Here is a 21,529-nt window from a genome sequence, read left to right as displayed (position 1 = left end):
GATAATGTTGGGCTGTGAGAAGAATTACTGCTGGTGGTGTTTCTTTAGCTTCAGGGCACTCCTGCATGTATCAGGCAAACACTTTTGTTTTTAATGGCTGTGTCTAATTTGTATAAAATATCAAATACAAGTGTTTTGTTTTATGTCTGTGGGTTCCCCCCGCCCCCAACACCCAGTTGGGAGCATAACATGACAATACTGGTCTTCAGGCATTTTTAGCACTTTTCTGTTCTTAGAAACTTAGTAAATAGTACCAGACTCCTGCTGCTTAGGTTGACACCCTTCTCCAGAAACTGAGCTGGTATGTTTTGCTCATAAGCAACCTAGTTTGTTAAAGGGACACTGTCAACTCCTTATACCCTAAATTACTCTCTTGTGGAGGACTGTTTTGTTCCCTGCTATGAACTGAAATATGTATTTAAAATTTCCTGACTCTTTTGGGGGAGGTAGGGGTAGGGCAGAAGGAAGGAGATGATACCCCAGCAGTGTTGGAAATTTTCAACAGTATAGCACTGTATTAATGCATAAGAACCAGACAGTGACTTCAAACAAAAATGACGCTGATCAGACTGGTTTCACTGTTCAAGGCCAAAGAAATGCAAACTGTAATTGGTGGTGTAGAGCTTTCCTGTAATTTCATTTCTGCTGTGTAAGTTGGTCCTATTCTGGTACTATGTGGACTACTTGCCCTCCTACTAGTCAGCTCCTCCTCTTGCTTCTTCCCACTCCACTAGGCCTCCCAAGAGCAGCTGCAGCTGTCTCTCTAACCATAGCCACTTCCTGGCTGTTGCTTCAGCACCCTCTCTATCTGGTCCACCCCAACAGTCTTTAGGCTGCCACTACAAGCTTGACTGTCATGTCTCATCCCCCTCAAAAGCACTCTGCCCCAGCAGGTAAGATTCCATGCTTTGTATGTTCAGGAGCAAGGAGGCTAAATATGGTTAGTAATACAAATAAGAATCTTTTAAAAACAAGTTACCGTGAGTGTCCGCTCCCCCCCACCCCGAAAAAAACCTATTAGAGAATTGAGAATTATTACTAATGCTGCTTGTTTTTACTCTCTTGCAGTCAAATAAGGTTCCAGTGGTGCAGCCTTCCCATGCGGTTCACCCTCTCACGCCACTTATCACTTACAGCGACGAGCACTTTTCACCAGGGTCACACCCTTCACACATCCCCTCAGATGTCAACTCAAAACAAGGTGAGGCTACTTCTAACAACTAAAGGAAAGCACAAGAAACAACTGTCAATGCTGTTTTTGGAGCTGAAGTACCCTGGAGCCTGCCAACATATCAAAGGATCTATTGTAAATCCTGGTTTCGAGGGTCTCATAATTAAGCAAAATATCTTCCTCTGAAATTTGACATGTAACATGTTAGTATGGGACAGCTATTCTTGCGTCATATAAATGTCCTGGCTGTTTAAAGTTGGAGGATAATGCACATTTTTACCACTTTGCCTTATTTTGCTCATAAAAATATTTTAAAATGATTTAAAAAAAATTTATCTCCTTGGCGCCCCCTGTTGTGCCCAGGTATTGCAGTATACAGGCATAATAGGAAATGTCAGTGATTTGAGACCCAGGAAGGTGAGTTGAATTCTATATTTAAAACCTTAAGTTCCTTCTTTTGTCAAACTTGTATTTCATGTCCTTATTTCCTTTACGTATTTCATCATATTCCAAAATGTAGTGCCATGTAAGAGGAAGATTCTCTGTTCCCTTTCTCTCCTTATTGCCACTACCTTAATAGAGTAGTGGTCTGTGTAATATATGTGTAGTTTTCAGAACACACAATTTGAGGCAATGTAAGTATAACAGAATCTTAGGCATGTAGTTGAACTGTGCATCTTAAGATGTCAACTCTTTCTCTGTGCATGTAAACCATTCAAAACCAAAACCAGATGAGTGGATTTGAGAGCAAGGAAACAAGCTCCCAATGAGATCCCCAAGAGGGGAGATGAGGGGGGTGTGGTGTGGTGAGGGCAGGGGATTGGCAAGGACAAGGAAGGAGCAAGCGAGGTGGGTAGAAGCTAGACGCAGAGGCACAATGATGAACAAGGTAAAGATGGGGAGAGTGGAGGCGTGATCCAGAGCAGAAGATAGGTAAAGAAGAACAGAGGATTCAGGAGCCAGGGTAGCTGAGTAGATGAAGCAACAGAGGCATAGATATAACGGATTCTATGATTATGAAAACAGGTAGTTAGGAGGCTGTAGAAAAGTCTCTTGCTTCCCTTGGATGTTAGGGTAGCCAGTACCACCGGAGAAGAGAAAGCAGAGCTCCTGGCCCTCCATAGAGGGCCTGCTCAGAGGCTGCTCCCTTGGGTCTGTGATGGTCATGGTCTATACTGGGGAAACAAAGGCAGAAGACTTGGCTTTGTGAAGGGACAGGTGGCAGCTGGCTCAGGTTGTGTAGGGGTCTGGCTATGTGCATAATCTATAGGCTGAATTGTTGCACCCCTTGGTTTCAGTACTCTTTTGTATATGCCTGGAGGACTGCCAAGCTGCACAGCTAGAATGTGAAGGTCCATTGAGTTCTGGTTTGTCTGGATTGGGGTCCTGGTGCAAGCCTATTTCTAGAAAAATGGTTGAGTACTTGTCAGTATTGTCCATTTGAGGGAGGTTTTCGAAACTCATCCCATGTATCCCTTGCGTGCTCATTGTCCTTCCTATGCCAACAATATCAATGGACTGTATCCAAGAACCAGTCACACTCCTGTGTGATTTCTGTTCAACTCCTAAAAGTCTAGCCTGTGAGATAGTCAGAATTTAAGTATTGGGGCAACTAAGTATAGACCAGTGTACTACTCCAGCTCCTTTTACGTGGACAATAGTACTGACTCTGATGGCCTTGTGAGTCTTTACCTTCTGCATTCATGCCCAGAGAGCAATATGTATATGAATTAATTCCTCAGGGACTTTCAACCAAATTACTCCATTCCATTGCTCTGATGCGCCCTCCTCCCCCTTATGACACTGACATTTTATCCCTTATCTCAGAGAGTTGTCAGCCTGTGGTGGCTCATCGGGTGCACAGCACTGAAATGGCATGGTAACTCAGAAAATGTTGTGACTTCAGCCAGGATTTGCTTTTCATTTGCACTTCTGTGCTACAGTTATTTTCCTCTTGTCCCCACCATAGGCCCTAGCTCAAAGTCCTCCCTTATTTATTTTGGTTCCTTCTGTTGTTGTCGGTCCTTTCTCCCTACTTGCCAGATCTCTCTTGCCCTTAACGCAAGGCAATAGATCCTATTCTCACTGAACTGGGGGATGTTGCAGTGCTCATGCCTCTGATGAGCAGATGAGAGGTTGCTGGAGGTGGGAATGAATGAGAAGGCTGGAGGCCTTTGAGGTGACACATATTCCACGGTTTTAGTCAAACTAGGTCTCCCAGTTTAAACGCAATCCGTGCACCAGAACCTAGTAAAATGAAGTTTACTGGGGACATCTGGTCATTCTACAAGAATGTTTGCTGCTATATGCTTCCATTGGTGTTTGTGTCATACCTCCTGGTTACTTTTTGATCTGAGGACTTGATAAAATGAGTTGCTTCAGATCCTAGTTTCTGGGTATCCTCTGCTCAGAGCTCTGCTAGACCTTGGCATCTGGCTGTGGGACTTGGTGTGTCTCTGGCAATAGAGGTGTGTTGCTCAGCAAACCGTTGGCTCTTGCTATGCTCTTCTTTTAAGGTGCCTTGTATTATGGGTTCTGGGAACATGTGGTACAGAATTGGCAAGAGTTGTGCTGGCTTTGAACTGGTTTTGCCACACCCAAATCATTCTTAACTAAAGGCAGAGATTTTAATGGTTGCCATTGAGCTTTGTTGTGTTCCTGGAGAAATGGCTATCATGTAGTATTTCTTCTCAGTTTTCATGCATGTGCAGCCTGACTTTAAAGTGAATCATCTGGGAGTTGAGGGTTAGTAAATAGTTACAAAACTTACTCTTTGCTATGTGTTTATTCACACTCACAAAGGCATTGTCCAAGGAGAGCAGTCCTTCCTTTTTGCCGTCCCTTCATATGACAACAAGGGGTCCCTCAAACTGTCAGTAAATTTCACACAAATAACTGAAAGTACCACTTTCACACGGTATGTAGTCAGCCTGTGCATTTTACTGCCATACAGCAAGTGATCAACATGTTTTATACTGAAGCTGTAGTCCTTAAAGGGCTGAATAGCTTGGACCAGGAGTAACTCATGTATGTTAGCTCAATAAGGGCAATCCAATCGCATGTTTCAGGGCTTGGGGAAGGAATAGCACCAGCCCCTTATGTAAAATTGAGCAATTTGATTGTACACAATATAGTGGTCTCTTATTCCTTGGGAGTATTGGGGATTGGCCATTTCCAGAGGCGAGACACTGGGCTTGTTTTCACTCAGTATGGCAATTCTTGTTATAGAATCTGTAAAAAGGAGATGGAGTACTCTGGGAATAAGCCAAATGAAAGTTCTCTTCTGTCAGCCATCACTTTTCCTGTAACCATGAATTTAACATAGATGAATTTTCAGTTTCTGGTCTTAAATTGTTCATTTCAGCTCCTACTGAAATCTCAAAACTGAGAGAGTAGCAGCAACATCATTAGGGTGACATTTTTGCCATGCTCACCCCCTCCCCCAAAACAATTTTAAGATTTCTAACCTACCCTTTTAAATCCCTTAATCTTAAACTGATTTTTTAAATCTCCATTTATGGTCAAAATATCAACAATAAGAGTCTCAAAGTAAAGATCACAATGTTCCATCTTTCACCTTTAGAGTGTCCCTATATAAATATTTAATATAGAATTTAAAGTAGCTGATTTAACATGTGACGTTAAATTTGCAATTCTTGCTGTTCCAAACCCCTCCTCCTGAAACGCATTTTAAATAAACCAATGTCTCTCTGGCCTCTAACCATAATTCCTTCTCTCCTTGGAGCATAAGTTTTAGGTAAAACATGAAAACCACAGACCCAGCTGGGACTAGGATTAGCTTTAATCTTGAGGTGATTTTTACATTTGTAGGATTTTGTATTCTGGGGAATGTGAACTGATGGATCACTTCTCATGGGACTCTTATTTTTTTCCATGAAACACTACTAGTGCAACTCAGATTGACCTTGGAGCCCACAGGAGTCAACTTGATGAAGAGCTTAGTTGGAGCTGGAGTGACAATCAGAAGCCAAATGAATCATATCAAGTGTGACCATTACAGGCCTGAAAATGCTTCTTAATTAACTACTGATCCTCTGTGGTAGCAAGTTTCCAAAATCTGTAAATTCATAAGGGAACCAGTGAAAAATGTACAAGTAACAATTTACCTCAGCTGTTAGCTCTGGTGTGCTGCCTGTTTGAAAATGCTTTGTTTTTCCTGTTTCATTTGGCTCTTCAGAACACTTGCTCAAGACTGTCAGTAGTTTCAGTGCAACACTTCAGAGATGAAGTATTGCCAAAGCATCTCCATACGTTTTTTTAGATCTCATGGTGGCTGCATTCATAGTCATGTTTGTTGGTTTTTTTCCCTCCTTCCCCTTTACTTTTTCCACAAGGTTTTTTTTTTTCTTTTTAATCCTGACCCTAGTCGAGGATGCAAGCTCTATTTATTATTCTAAAGGCAGGAATTAATGGTGTTTTCTTCTAATACTAACCAAAAATGAAGCTAGACTTTCTTGTATAGAACAACCGTTTTTTACTGTGATGTTCACCATGTTAGTTTTGTATTATAGCATTAATCACCACATTTTCACTCAAATACCAAACTTCTTATTCATACTCTCTGACAGGCATGTCCAGACATCCTCCAGCTCCTGATATCCCTACCTTCTATCCCTTGTCTCCTGGTGGTGTAGGACAGATAACGCCACCTCTTGGCTGGTAAGATCCTCTTGCTGCTGCTTAGACATATGTTCATACACATCCTCTCTAGGATTATTGAATTAATTGTAGAATTTATGAACTAAGAAAAACATTACTACAGTGAGAGAAGTGACTATTTTATTTTAGCTTGAAAGATCAAAAATGTTGATCTTTGAAATAAATTGGATCTGTTTTTTAACATGTACAGAAATTGAAATACATAGATTTCACTTTGAAGTGAGAATAGTTCTTATGGCTCACACTTATGGCTCTTGGCATTTGGTAGGATTGCAGAAAAACAGGTCTCAAGGAATTAAAGATCAATTTTTTTAACAACCCAAAATTGCAATGACTTGTAACAAACTTTCAAGTACGGATTTTTTTAACTGAAAACTGCACCAAAATAGAGAACAAACTTTATTACATTCCTTACAGAAATGGTAAGATTTGAGATTAGTACTCAGTTACTGAAGAGTTCATATATTAATTTTTAACACTAGCAGTATAAGGATCCTACTCCCAATGCTCACAGTAGGATTCCTTCAGGAGCTTGTATTTATGTATAGGGTCTCCCATCACAGGATGATCAATAATGCTTGACACTTACCGTCTGAGAATCTCCAAGCATTTTAGAATGGATAACAAATATATATAGTTATAGGAGGACAAACTGAATGCAGAGGGGTTAAGTGAATTAGAATCCCACGCCTTGTCAGTCGGTTCTGTGCCCTACCTAATTAGAGTGACCTGGTGTCCTGATTTTATAGGGACAGTCCTGATTTTGGGGTCTTTTTCTTATATAGGCTCCTATTATCCCCCACCCCATCCCGATTTTTCATACTTGCTGTCTGGTCACCCTATACCTAATGGTAAGTATTATCATCCCAATTTTAGGTTGAGGGGAAACCAACATACATTTCAGACCAGAATATGCAAGGTGCTGAGCAGCCTCTGAACTTAAGGAGCGTGTCTTGTTTATCTTAACCAAATGAAGGTTGAGGAGAAATGATTGCTCTAAATTCATCAGAGGGCTAAACAGCAGGGAAAGAGTCTTTAAATTAAGGTCCAAAGTTGGAACAAGAACAAATGGATATAATTAGCCATCAAGAAGTTTAGACTTGAAATTTAGGTTTCTGGTGGTGAGAGGAATGAAATTCTGGAACAGCCCTCCAAGGGGGGCAAAAATACATAACGTGTTTTAAGACTGAGCTTGATAAGTTTATAGAGGGGGTGGTATGATGATTGCTTATAGTGGCAAATATCTCCAATGGCCAGAAATAGGACACTAGATGGGGAGGGCTCTGAGTTACTACGGAGAATTCTTTCTCAGGTGTTTGGTGGGTCTCACCCACATGCTCAAGGTCCAGTTGACTGCCATATTTAGAGTTGGGAAAGAATTTCCTACCAGATTAGATTGGCAGAGATTCAGGGAGTCTTTCACCATCCTTGGCAGCATGGGGCACAAGTCACTGGCTGGCTTGAACTAGAGTAGAGTAAATGGTGGATTCTCTGAAACTTGCAGTCTTCAAATTAAGATTTGAGGATTTAAGTAACTCAGCCAGAGGTTATGGGTCTACTGCAGGAGTGGCTGGGCAAGGTTCTGTGGCCTGCAGTGTGCAAGAGGTAAGGTGAGACTAGATGATCATGATGGTCCCTTCTGGACGTAAAGTCTGAGTCTGAGCTCTGGGCCTTGTGGAATCAGGACAAAAATCACTTGCTGAAAGCCACATAGTAAGTTAATAGCAAAGACAGAGCACCTGATTTCCAGTTTAATGTTCACTGGTCTCGAGACTGAACCGCTGCCTCCACCACTACCAGATGATTTCTGGTGGTCCTTTTGCCAGCTTTGGTTAAGTGACAGCACTTCTGAATAGTTTCTTGATCCAGAAAGTGGGAGGGTGTGGAAGGGAGGAAGGAAACTGAAAGGAGAAGGAAGAAAAGGAGAGACTAGCTAATTGTCAAATTTGGAAATCTATTCAGCAGTGCTTGCTCATACCTGAACATATTCCACAGTCCGTTATGCTCTGCCTGCTTCCAGCTCAATTCTGTGCTGCAGCATTACTGAGATTTCTACCTCTTCTTTTTTACTGGTTTTGAGCACTGTTCTCCCCCCAACCCCCACCCCCCAACACACACGCTCACTTGAAGTGTGAAAACTGTTATCCTGAGCATAAAAAATGCCAGCAGCTTTGGAAATCCCAGTTTTAACACTAAATCTGTCTATCAATAAGTGTTTGAATAGAATTGATTGTGCTTAGTCTTTCAAAGCTGGATCAATTATTCTGTCTGAACTTCGTTACTTAAGTGCATTAATCCTTGTTCAAGAGTTGCATCAACACCAACTGGAAGTAAAGATGATGTGAACTAAGCAGAAAAAGTTCAAAGTGTTTTGAAGCATTAATTGGTGATAGAATTCCATATAGAGAGACAATATCTTTAAGACATTCTAAAGAATGGTAGGATTTCAAATGAGCTGGTTTTAGTCACTTGATTGCACAAAAACAAAAAAGAGCCTTAAGCCCAAGTGACTAAAATGTACTTTCATTTTATTTATATTTTATTAATAAATATAAAGTTTTCTTTAGCTTCTTAAAAGTGCTGACAACTTGTGACATACTATACAAGATGCAAAATGAAGACAGTCCCTCGGTTTCAAAGATTCCACCCCCCCCCCCCAAAAAAAAGAAGAAAACTCTCCAAATAGTTCTGTGGGACTCACTGTAAATACACTAACAGTGGGCCAGATTCTGGTACTTGTACATTAATTGCATTGGGACTACTGTTCCACAGGAGTTGAGGGTATTGGAATCTGGCCCAATGACTTAAAATTAGGCAATGGTTTGGGTTTTTTTAAACAAAACCTAGATAATGAATATCTTTTCAGTGGGCGAGAGAGAAATCTTATTCAGTGCAAGCATGTAGACACCCATGAGCTACAGAATACATGGCAGATAACTGTTTATGCTACCATGCTGAGTTCCCATCAAGTGCTTGTGACTCTAGGGTATCTTTTAATACAATATCATATTATTGATGGGTTCCTTTCTTCTGTGACCTCAGGCAAGGTCAGCCTGTATATCCCATCTCGAGTGGATTCAGGCAGCCCTACCCATCCTCACTCTCAGTCGACCCTTCCATGTCCAGGTAGGTGTAGGAGGTGAATGACTGAATGGGGAGTAACTGTTGGCATTAAAGGGCAAGTTGCTCTTCTGCTTGCATCTTGGTCTGCCTTTGCTTACTTTTCAGTCAGCGAAAAATGTATGTATAATTTTTATTTAAAATGTCTGTGTATGTACAGTTTGCCTGGATCCCACACTAGTCTCATTCAGCATTTTCCTGGCAGTCAGTGAAGTATTGACATTAGAAACACTTACGAACTGTGTTAACCGTTAATCAAACCATTTAATATAAAATGGGCATTATTGTTAGACACACTATATTAGGAAATACCCAAGATTTTATTCTTCAAATATGAAACCAGGCAAAACTTCTCATTCTAGTTTGAATTATGTAATTACACTCTTAAATAGTTCAAATTGGGTAGTGTGCCATGTGGAAATATGCAGAACTACTCCGAAGTTGGAATTTCTTAGCCCAGAGCTATTAGAAGGAAAGGGATGCCAACAAGCTGTAAATACACACACTGTCTGTACTGGTGTGTGAATCAGGCACTATGTTTGCATATTAGTGCAAGCAAGCAAGCAATGCTAACTGAGACTTAGCCATGCCAAACTCCAAATCTTCTCTGTAATGCTTTTGCACTCTCAAAAGATGCCTTACACATCCTGTGCTTGGTGTACACAAGGTTGCAATGTCCCATCTCTGCATTTTGCTTTGCTTTCACACTGGGATTTGGATTGTCCACTTAAGTGGTGGTCTCCTCACAACTTTTTATATGGGTTTCTGTGTTTAATTACTCTTCCTCTACTCCTTTTCAGGTAAACTACAAGCATGTCTCAGTCAGGGTATCCAAGAGGAAAATAGCTACTCTCTCCACAACAAACTTTGCCCCTTCCCAACCTCATTTGGTTGGGTTACTACGTTCTCTTGTGCAAATCACTGTAGCATAAGCTTTAACATTAACAAATGCAGTAAACTGCTCTCTTTTTGGGCTTGATCCTGCAAGTACTGATTACTTGGGAGTGCAATCCAGCAAGCTACTGACAGCAGTGAGACTATTTTGCACGCTCAAAGATAAACATGTGCTTTAAGTGCATTGCTTGACTGGAGTCAGAATGCTCAGCACTTCGAGGAGCGCACCCCTGATTAAGAGGATGATTTTTTTTCTTCTGCCTTGACATCATGAAAGGGAAAGAAATCTAGTTCTGGAAGAACCAGTTGGTTTTTCCTCCCAGAATACCAGATTTGCATTCAGAGTTAAAAGATTAGCGCAGAGTGTTGGAGAAGTAGGGTTATAGGGGAAATGATCTTGGACCCTTACATGTTTACTATAAAATGTTTTGAAAAGCAAAAGGTTCAAAACTAAATACAGACATACCTATGGGGTTTTTTTTTTTAAAGGACTCTTCTCTTCCTTTTTGCTTCCGCCCCCTTTCTTGCCCCTTCCCCCCCCCCCGCATGGCAGTTCCCGCCTTTGTTGGCTGGTGATGGATATTTTCAGTATTTATATGTGGAAATGCACTTTTTGGTTAAGGGAATGTGTATTTTTATTGATGTCTAGTGCAACAATAGGTATGTTACACCTCCTTGTGCACATTGCCATCTCTTTATCTGAGAGGTAATAAAATAACTTCTTCAGTCCAAAATGTTGGCCTATTTTGAATAAGCTTAGATACAATGCATGAATCTTTGCTAACTAATTTTTACATCTTCTTCGTTGCAAGCTCTGTAGTGTTCTACTGCTAAAGTACAAGTTTTGGATATGCAGCCTGTTCTTCCTATTGTTACAGACTCTCTACTTGGTTTGTTTTTAGGTTTTCACATCATATGATTCCTGGTCCTCCAGGCCCTCACACAACTGGAATCCCTCACCCAGCTATTGTAACACCTCAAGTCAAACAAGAACATCCACATACTGACAGCGACTTAATGCATGTGTGAGTCTGCCTCTCTGTGCTAGCCCTTAAATCCTGAAGTGTTTGCAGATTAATAGTTAAAAGGAGAGCTGAGAAATAAAAAACAAAACAAGTGTCCTTCATGGTCACTCTGAATTATTATTCTGTAAAAGTTTACCATAACTAAAGTGGGGAGTGGATGGCTCATGGGAGCACTATTGATATGAAGCCTTTATTTCTCAGCCACTCCCTTGAATGTTATCTAAGATGGTAGCTGCCGAACGCTGTTTTGTCATTTGGTGGCTTATCTGAAGCTAGGCTTGTGAGCTGATAGTCAGTTTCTAGTGCAAAGGTGTTGACTGTAAAAACCACCACTATACTTTGGCATTCTTTTTAGCAGATGAACACAAAGTGCTCAAGAAATAAATGGGTAAGGAGACTGAGCTACTTTTTTACCCCTAAAGATGGCCTTCTGGAGCACTGTGGAAACATGTTGGCAGAGTGTTTGTCTCATGGATAAATAAAGTACAATTTCATTCATCATCAAGGACTGCCAATCCAACACTCCCCTCCTTGAGCACTAAATTCAGTTCTAAATACAGAATACAGTAGAACCTCAGTTACGAACACCTCAGGAATGGAGGTTGTTCATAACTCTGAACAAAATGTTACGGTTGTTCTTTCAAAAGTTTACAACTGAACATTGACTTAATTCAGCTTTGAAACTTTACTAGGCAGAAGAAAAATGCTGTTTTTAGCCATTTTAATTTAAATGCAACAACCCAGAAACCGTTTCCTTGACTCGTCAGAACTTTTATTAAACTTTCCCTTTTATTTTTTAGTACTTTAACACAGTAGTGTACAGTATTTGCTTTTCCTTTTTCATCTTCTTCTTCTGCCTTCCATCTCCATCATTTCTCTTTCCAAATGAAGCATGTAGTTGACCAGTCAGTTCATAACTCTGGTGTTCATAACATTGAGATTCTACTGTAAGTTCAAAAGTTGCAGTAGTAGATAAAACACGAGCTCTCACACTTAACATACAGTAGCACATCCTTAATTTGAAATTGAAGCTTGGAAATATTCCTCTCAATAACTTTTAGGCTAAAGGTAAATAGATACTGTGTCTTTTCCCCCACCACGTTTTAGGAAGCCTCAGCACGAACAGAGAAAAGAGCAAGAGCCGAAAAGACCTCACATTAAAAAACCTCTGAATGCTTTTATGTTATACATGAAAGAAATGAGAGCAAACGTCGTAGCAGAGTGTACTCTGAAAGAGAGCGCAGCTATCAACCAGATTCTTGGCAGAAGGGTATGTACAGTAATATGTATATACTAGTAATTGGTGTATATTGCCTCAAAACCCTCTAAAAAGGCTAACTTCCTGGCTTGATGCGCTGACTAGAATACACATATTTACATCGTTGTTAGAAGCAAGGATATGCAACTAAAAATAAAAACGGTCATCTTGGTTTCATGCAGGGGAGTTAGCCATATCATTAGACTTACCCCTCTCTTTTAGGTCCAGTGCTGCAATCAAAAAGTTGTGATTGTGTCTAATGTGTATGTTACCATGGACTGTCTTAATATTTTACTAACTCCATCTTGGGAGTAAAAAGCAAGTGGAAAGAGACTTTTATTAGATTCAATTGATCTAAAAATAAAATGCAGGTTCTAAGTAGGACCACAATCCATCCCTAGGACTTATCTACACTTAAAATGCAGCAGCAGCATAGCTGTAGCTTCAGTGTAGACACTACCTGTGCTGAGAGGAGGGATGCTCCCATTGTTGTAGATAATCGTCAAGAGGTGGTAGCTAGGTTGACAGGAGGAATCTTTGCTGTCTACACCAGGGGTTGGGTTGGTTTACTGCATTGTTTGTGATGTGAATTTTTCACACCACTTTGTGATGTAGTTATACCAACCTATCTTCCTACTATAGATCAGACCTTAGAACTATCCATGCCCAGCATGATTAAACTAGCCAAGGAGATATAGTGAAGCTGTGTTGCTTTGGTACCTTGCATTTTTACTTTACTTTAGAGATTATCAGATCAGAATACGTGCCAAGTAACCTGATTAAAAAGCCTGTCTGTCTGTCTGTGCAAGTTCTAAGACTGCCAACAACAGTTTTTCTTTCTCTTCTGGGACTTCTTTAGTTTGAGCTGTGCGTGCCAGCTACCTTAAGCCTTTGGCTTTTAAATCAGAGTTTGGTGTCAATATGATTCTGGTTCTGTTTGTAAAGAATATTGTAAACTTTGCTTCCTGACTCCATCAAAGCATGCTTTATTTGATTATGATTATTCTTTTTTAATGTGGCCAGAAGATTGAAAATTCCCATTTGTGCTTTAACAAAGACTGAATAAGCTATTTTGTGTGCATCTTGAACGTTTTCTTCCTCCCTTATGCAATACTTTAGATGTGAGAATTTCTGCAAATCCCCGTTTACGCAATTGCAGTCAGCCTGTGTAACTTTTGTCCTCTCCCTGGAATATTCCTCTAAATACACAGTACTTGACATAAAAATTATTTAACCTTTTATATGGTGGTGGCATCTAGAAGCCAACCAGGTTGGAGCCCCATTATGCTAGGTGCTGTAGAAATATACCGATTGTCTCTGCGCAAAGAAGGGGTAACATGTACCTTAATTCATTTCCTGGTATTTAGAGGCTTAAAATTAGCCACTCTTTATGTTCTGGAAGGGCACGAGGCACCACTAAGTAACCTTAACTCTACATTAATGAAGTTTTGGGGTATTTAATTTAATCTGGTTTATTTAAAACAATTTCTCTGCATCCCCATGTACCACTGCCCCTGGCTCCTTGGCAGTGATTAACCTGGCCACAGAATGAACTGGCTGCATGTTAATTCCTTCACTGCCCCTGCATCATCTCCTTGTTTCTCTGCCTGAGATTAGTGGAGCAGTTCACACATCTCTGAGCTGGCTGACTTCAGTTATGTAAATGGGGATTTGAAGAAGCTCTGAACTATATGGGATTATGGTGGCACGGCTATGCTGGTGTAATCTCCATAGTGTAGATGTACCCTTAGCCTTCCCAGATGCTGGCACATGGAGGGTCAGGGAAAGAAGGGATCATTTCCTGCCATTTCATCCTCCTCATTATGTGAGGTGTTCCCCCTCTGGCCCTCAGTTGTTGCCCAATTGATGGATCTGTGAATGGAAGGCATCTGCCCCCACTTCGCAGCTCAGCTAGGACAAGAGGAGAAGAGTGTGGGGTGGGGGGTTGGCACATCAAACAAGAGGGGAAGATATGGAACTGACAGAGCCCCTGCCCCTAATCCCTGCCCACCCAATATCTCCCTACCACACCTCATCTTGCCTACATCTGCATCGTCTCCCCTTGATCTCCTTCTCTTGCCACCAATCCCCATTTATCTCTCTCCCCTTGCCAAAGCCCCAGAGCCCTGTCTCCTAATCTCCCCTCCCAATCTCTGCACACTCTTCACTGCTCCAACATCCCCGTGCTGCTCCATGAATTATACGACTTTGTAAAATGTTGGGTTTTTAGAAGGGATGATTCTTGGGAACAATGACCCCAAATTTGGACCACTAACACTACCCAGCACTCCCATGAGTCACAGCAAATTTCAAGACAGTTGGAGTCTGTATATGGGTTTTAGAGCCTGTAGAATCCACCTTAAAACAGAAAATGAAACAACTTTAACTATGTCTATAGCAGAGCTGTTTCTCTGCTATAACATGGCTACTTGTTCCCTCCAAATGAAGAAATCTGTTTAAACAGTGAAGTCTCTCATCACACCCTTCTCCTCCTGTCTTGGCTACTGCAACCGCTCTTCTCTCTAGTTTCCAACATTCATGTTATTCCTTTGAATACTTACAAAATGAAACTACCATGGTATCTCCTGTGCCTGGCAGTCTGACCACACACCCCTCCCCCTCTTCTTTGAATCACTTCATTGGCTGCCCCTTCTCCATCACAAACTCAAGTTTCTTGTTACTGCCTTCATGGCCCTGCCTAATGAGACTTGCTCTCCTCCTCTCCACTAATCATTCTAGCCTTGATACTTCATTTTGTTTATCTCACAAATCTCAGAATCTTTTAATCCAAGCTACCCCGCTAATCTCACTAATGTACCTCAAGACCTACTTTTAAGGTGTGTCAACAACTTTATGTGGCTCTTACTTTCTAACTAATCCACCCCACCCCATCTCCCTCAACGAAACAAAACAAACACAAAACCTATGTTGTGTGTGAGTGAGTGTGTGTGTACATGTACCTTTTGAGTGTTTGTAACCTTAGGCCTGGTCTAAACTCAAGTTAGGTTGATCCAGGTACATCGCTCAGGGGTATGAAAAATCCACACCCCTGCGTAACACAGTGAAGCCAACTAACCCCCGGTGTAGACGGTGCTAGGCCAATGGAAGAATTTTTCTGTCAATCTAGCTAGCTCTTCTTGGGAAGGTAGATTACCTGTGCTGATTGGAGCCCCTCCTGTTGGTGTAAGTAGTGTCTATGCTGAAATGCTGCAGCTGCACCACTCTAGTGTGTCAAGTGCAGATGAGCCCTTATTTGCTATCTCTCCTTCATCCCCTTTCATTGCCTTTTGTCAGTTAAACACAGGGATGTGGTCTTTGCCTCAAAGAGCTTGTATTCTGACACCTTTGCAGGCTTTTGGGCATTCTGATGCTATTGTGGAATGGTGACCTCTTTGACAAACTCCTAGATGCAAGTGGGAAGAGTTCCTATTCTCTGAGCCTCTCGAGAGTCTAGGTTTTAAGTTGTCAGCACTCTGGGATCAGTGAGAACTGTTAACTGTTGCATCCACCACAGGCAAATATTAGATATGTCTTCTGATTTAAAAAAAAAAAAAGAGAGAGAGAGAAAAACCCTGAATTCTTTTGATGTCCTGAGTTCTTTTTTTAGACCCTGAACTTAAATCCTTTATATTTTTATTTATTTATATAAAAATAAAAAATGAAACCTTAATTTGCATGTGTAGCTGACTTGCAAGAGATGTGATATGGGAGAACATCTCCTTTATGCAAAGGGGCCTCTGCACTTGTACAAGAAAATCTTCTACAAGATTTTGAAGTCCAGGCTTTGTTGGATAGTCCAGGGGTCTGAACAGTTAAGCCAATGAGAAATGAAACTTGTGCTGCTCTGCCACATCAGAAACAGTTACATGACCTTTAGGAACCGGTGACCCCAAAAAATAGAATGGAATTCCTCGTGCCACTGCACTTTCACCTCCTCATGTTACATGTAAACTTCCTACTAAGTTTTGAACAGAAAGGTGAGCTTCTTTTATTAGAAAGATGTTTCTATTTTCATGGTCATATGGCAGCTATATTCAATGCATCATTTTGCTCTGAACAGCATAATCTTCCCAAAAATGTGTCTTGTCTTAAACACTTTCCTAAGGATTTTCACTTTCCGTGCATTGGAGCAGAAATGCTTAAACTGGCAGCTATTTGAGGTACTCTGACCTTTCTCGTCTAGCCTCTCTTTCTATTGAAATCTGGCTGTCGTAGTTGTGTCTGCCTGCTGCCTGAATGGCGTTCTTTGTGTGGAATTTGTTCCCTAGCTGTTACTTTCCTTTTACTGGGTGACCCAGATTGACTGACTGCTCAGATGTAAAAGACAAACATTATTTATTCTGGAGTAGTCAGTGCTCTTTGGATAGCATTGAGATACCATGCATTTAGCCTGGTAGAAAGCCATAAATAGGATAGATTGTTATGCTTTCAGCAACATATTGGAATTTGCTAAGTTAAACCCAAACCTTTACTGTGCATCTTAAACCTAAGTGTCAAAAAGAAAGACATTAAAAGGACATTCTTGACCTGAAATCCTAGTCCTTTGTTAAAAGTAGTTAATTTCAGGTGGGCACTCCTGCTTCTGAGTCTCCCTGCTAGTTTGTCACATCATTTATTTTTAAAAACAACTCTTCCATGTTGTGTGAAGAATCCAAACAAACAAGGGAAATGGCTCTTCTGGGGAAAACAGTGAACTTGACTCTGCACAAGTTTAAAAAGTTATATAAACCCTTTAGTTCTGAAGTAGAAAAGGGTTGGACACTGACCCTGTTATCTGGCAGTGTCCCACCAACTATGCAGGTTAGATTTTAAATGTGGGTAATAACAAAGCATCCCTTTTTTGGCCTTTGGAAAATTCACTAATGAAGCTAGGAAGATGGAAAGGAGAAATGTCCTTGTTCCAGTACTTTCAGAAACTTTTCTCTGCACCAAGGAGCCAGCAAAAGACTGGCTTAGTGTTTGCAGGGGGACAGGTCACAGCATTAGGTCACAAGCAGAGCTGCAGATGCCACTATAATGCTGAATTGATGGTTACTAGGATGCAGTTGGACTATCTGGTTGCCTTACTGGAGCAAACTTGCAAAAGTTAATTTTCTGTATTACAATAGTGCCTAGGAGTCCTAATCATGGAACAGGATCCTACTGTGCTAGGCACTGTACAAATACCAAACAAAAAGTCCCTTCCCCAAATAGCTTCTGACGTTCTTTCTGTAACTTCATTTACCAGCCTTCAAGTTAGTCGCGCCTATAGGAATATGGATATATTAGTTGTTTTTAAACCTAAGACAGGAGGCTCTCTTGTATTGGAGCCTTACTTAGGCTGTCTCTCCACTGTGGAAAGTATGCTGGCATAGCTATGCCAGCATTCCCTTGTCCCGTAGGCATATGTCCTGTATGCTGATGGGATGGTTTTTTCCATAAATTTAGGAACATCGCCTCCCTGAATGAAGTTAGTTTTGCTGATGAAAGCATTCTCCCATTGACACAGCTGTGCCTGCACTGAAGGTTTGGTTGGCATAGCTGTGTCTGTCAGGAGTGTGGCTTCCCCAACCCCGACCAATGTAGCTATCGCAACCTAACGTCTGAGTGTAGACCGAGCCTTAGGCCTAGTCTTAACTTAAAAAAGACCAGTCTCTGTACGTTGCTTGGGGCTGTGAAAAAATTTGCACCAAGTGCTGGGGTTAGGTTGACCTAATCCCTGGAGTGGATGCAGCAAGTTAGATGAAAAGTTCTTCCATTGATCTAGTGACTTCCTTTTGAGAGAGATGAACTACGCTGATGGAAAAACCCTTCCGTCAATTGTAAGAAACATCTACACTATGGTGCTACAACTGCAGAGTTTCACTGCTGCAGTGTAGATGTATCTTTAATGTTTGCACTCAGATATGTGAAATGGAGAAGACAGCGTAAAGGCACATTTATTTTTATTAACAGTACTGTGGACTTCTCACATGATGGTGGGCAATCATGGCTCCCTGAATAGATTATATGGAGAATCCTGTAGTTGGCATAAACAAATTTTGTCTAGCTCCAGGCAGCTGACATTTATAATGCTGACAAATGTTCAAATGGTTGGGTAGGAAATGCAAGAGCTTGTGATAAGTAATGAATTTCTTCTCCACTTGCAGTGGAAAAGGACCAAAAAAGGGTCACAAACATTTGTTCATGAGACACATTGTTTGGGTATGATGTATTTCCTAATTTAACACTTCGTTTTATTTCAAGTGGCATGCTCTCTCCCGTGAAGAACAAGCTAAATATTATGAACTAGCTCGGAAAGAAAGGCAGCTACATATGCAGCTTTACCCAGGCTGGTCTGCAAGAGATAACTATGTAAGTCATTCACTTGATGGATATTTTCAACTAGTGTTTCCTAACTGATTTTTACTGTGAAAGGCTCTGGGAGGTGGGGTGGTCAAGGACCATAAAAACTTAGCCTTGTATTTACTTTCCTTTAAGGAAATCTGCTTGCTTGTTGCATTAGTGCTGCTTACATCACAACAAATTAGTGTAGAACTGAGTGAGTGAAGTAGATATTTAATGTTTAAATAAATCTGAGATTGTCAAAAGAACCAAAGGGAGTTTGGTCACCTTAAGTCCTTTAGACTTCTCTGAAAATCCTAGCCTAAAATGAGAATACATATAGATGTGAAGACCAAAACTTTAAACATCCAAGTTTGGAAAACTTTGTAGCCATAATACTTTCTGACTGATGCATTCTGTCTTGAAATGCATGAGCATGATGCCTCATATTTTTGTGAAAGAGGAAACTCAAAGTTCAATATGTAGAATTATTGCATTAAGATTTCCTCCCCAATATTATCATATGTCCTATACAATTTCTTGTATTACTATGTATAGCCCAGTGAAAGTAACTCTCTTCAAATTTCACGTACTGTTTTCCATTTGGTCTTGGCCGATGACTATCCAAAAATCTTCTTTTGAGAGAACTTCCACAGAATGGCCACTTTTATAGGAGAACATAAAAATCAGTGTGTTTGCGGCAAACAGATCTTTATCTCAAATCTTAAAATTTTCCATTTCTCCAAAAATCCTAAATTATTTTGAAATACCAAATCAAATTGTCACTAAGGTTTTCAGCATGTGAAGCCACCCTGAGTAAGATCCAAAGTAGAGGAAAAGACTTATTTTCAGTGTTTGATGGGATGATCCTTTACTGTAACAGTGCCTTGGGTAGGAGAACCAGCACCTGTGTGAGGAAACGCTGGCAATAAACTAGTTACCCTAATACACTTGTCCTTTCAACCTGGGCAACTACAAGATATAGGGAAATTAGGTTTGATGTCCATCTCCAGTGCAGCACATCCAGATTAATGACTGTGTCGACATTATTTTCAACCCCAAATCAGAGCGTGCTGCTAGCCATTACATTCTGACAATGAGGCAGAAGTGCCATGTTGAGACTCTTGGGTATTCTGATACTGCAAATGAGGGCACTCCTGTTTTTGGTGTCACCAACTGTTTTGTGTAGTACTTCATCATGCTTCTCTGGGGGCATGCATATGATGGACACAGCATATTATACCGTATGCTCTTGGACGCAAGGTTGCAGTACCTTTCTCTCATCAGAATACAGTTCTGTGTTAGCAGGGGTGATGAGCAGAAGAGCCCAGTAAAGAGCAGTTTATCACTTAAAATAAATTGCTTCAACAGTGATTCGCTTTTTTTTAAATGGTCACTTTGCCTGGTTATGTTTGAATTGGACTTTAGACTGGTCAATATACATCTAGTACATGAGGTGTAAATACCCTTGAATGTCACTATGTTTTGGGGCTACTAATGTACTGGTGGCTTAGTTTTACACAACATAGTCTCTCCACCCACCCCTTCAGTGTGATGCTTTTGTTTTATTCGGGTGCTCTCAGAAATCTCATAAGAAGGAACATTTCTTGGCAAAAAAAAAAAAATCTCATGGTATTCTTGAAAAGACATTGTATTGGGATCCTCGTCAGTAAAGAGGGAGAAATTGCTAGCAAAACTACGTCTGTCATTTGATAACACCATTACGGGAGACCCAAGAAAATAGTGTTAATGCAGCAATGTCTGAGCTGCCAGAATTTAATACCTTTTTTGGGGAATGCTGACAACTAGCTTTTCCCGAATTTCCTGATCTAATTTCTAATTGTTTTCATCTATCTTAATGCTCCAGTGTATTCATAATTTCACCTCAGATGACAAGGTCAAGCAAAAAAGGTCTTGCTCTCCTGGTATTCCCAAACTGCATGTTGCATCATGACCACTGCTCTGTAAAGAGGCACTCTCTCTAGCGGTATAGGTGGAACAGGGTGCTGATGTGCTTTTGAAGACCTTGAAGTTTGGTTTAGCTCAGGAGTTAAGTGTTTGGTCTTGATCTAGCCTCTGGAAGTTTATTCATATCCAATTATCTGTTGCTATTGGCGCTCTGCTGAGGACAGGCAAGGAGGTGAACACCAGAAGTGATGCAGGCCAGGATTGGAAGAGTGCTGTGTGGAAATTGGCATAATGTTTGGTAACAGACTCTTAACGAATACTAGCTGGGTCACCATCCCAAGGAGGTTTAGAAGACCAGAGTTTTGATAGCAATGTAGGGCAGGGAAGAAACGTCGCTGAAGGATGTAGAGATGGCAGTTAGAATGGGCTAAGGCCAACAAACTAAAATTGTGGGCCTACCTAAAAATGGAAGCTTTGTAAAAGATCACAGATGGGGCCCTGCCCTCTTTCATGTATGAAGGGGGAAACTGTTACTGACACATTCTTCGACTGTGTGGGTTGGCATGATTGCCATGTGGTCACATAAGTGCTCATGTAATGTTAAAGGAAGGCAGGAGTTCTGGTCACATGTAAAGCCTTTCATGGCCTATCCTTATCCATTCTGTTGCATTCAGTGGCTAAAAAACTTTGTAAAATCTAACACTTTGTGCCTTCATTTCTACATGTGAAGTAGACATACCTAACACACGTGTATTTGGAATTTAGTGTCTGCAAAAGTGCTTTGAGATACTTGAATAGAGGAGCTGATACAAATCAAGAGTTGTTCACCAATCCTTTTGGCTGATCACTTTACCTATTAACATGAGAGCTTTATCCTGCCACTCATGAGTAATATGGTAAACACAAACTGCATTTGAACTCAATATATTCCGAGCAAGCTTCTGGTATCATGTAGTTGATTTTAAAAATGTCTTAGACCTGGTCTATGTTAAAAAGTTAGGTCGACTCAGGTACATCGCTCTGGGGTGTAAAAATCCACACCCCTGAGCAATATAGTGAAGCTGACTTACCCCTCCAGTGTGACCTACCCCCTAGGTCGACAGAAAAATTCTTCCATTGACCTAGCTGCCACCTCTTGAGGAAATGGATTACTTACTCCGCCAGGAGAAC

General features: G+C 40.9%; 1 protein-coding gene across 7 annotated transcripts in view; it reads left to right on the top strand.

Annotated features, from left to right (window-relative positions):
• The window catches only part of LEF1 (lymphoid enhancer binding factor 1), a 120,049-nt gene that overhangs the window by 79,711 nt on the left and 18,809 nt on the right, over nucleotides 1-21,529 (top strand). For 3 of the 7 annotated variants that reach the window (XR_012158527.1, XM_073340859.1, XM_073340860.1), the window contains exons 5-10: nucleotides 1,069-1,201; nucleotides 5,761-5,851; nucleotides 8,894-8,977; nucleotides 10,768-10,890; nucleotides 11,998-12,160; nucleotides 18,374-18,481. Coding sequence is in view for 6 of the 7 variants with exons in the window: in XM_073340859.1 (XP_073196960.1) it covers nucleotides 1,069-1,201; nucleotides 5,761-5,851; nucleotides 8,894-8,977; nucleotides 10,768-10,890; nucleotides 11,998-12,160; nucleotides 18,374-18,481 (702 nt within the window). In the remaining variant the exon portion in view is untranslated. The remainder of the gene's footprint in view (nucleotides 1-1,068; nucleotides 1,202-5,760; nucleotides 5,852-8,893; nucleotides 8,978-10,767; nucleotides 10,891-11,997; nucleotides 12,161-18,373; nucleotides 18,482-21,529) is intronic. The other 4 variants (XM_073340861.1, XM_073340864.1, XM_073340862.1 and 1 more) reach the window with 2 other exon arrangements.

Source organism: Lepidochelys kempii, chromosome 4 (genome assembly GCF_965140265.1).
Source record: "Lepidochelys kempii isolate rLepKem1 chromosome 4, rLepKem1.hap2, whole genome shotgun sequence".
NCBI lineage: Eukaryota > Metazoa > Chordata > Testudines > Cheloniidae > Lepidochelys > Lepidochelys kempii.
Note: the sequence above shows the minus strand (reverse complement) of the source record. Positions and strands in the feature narration are given on the sequence as shown.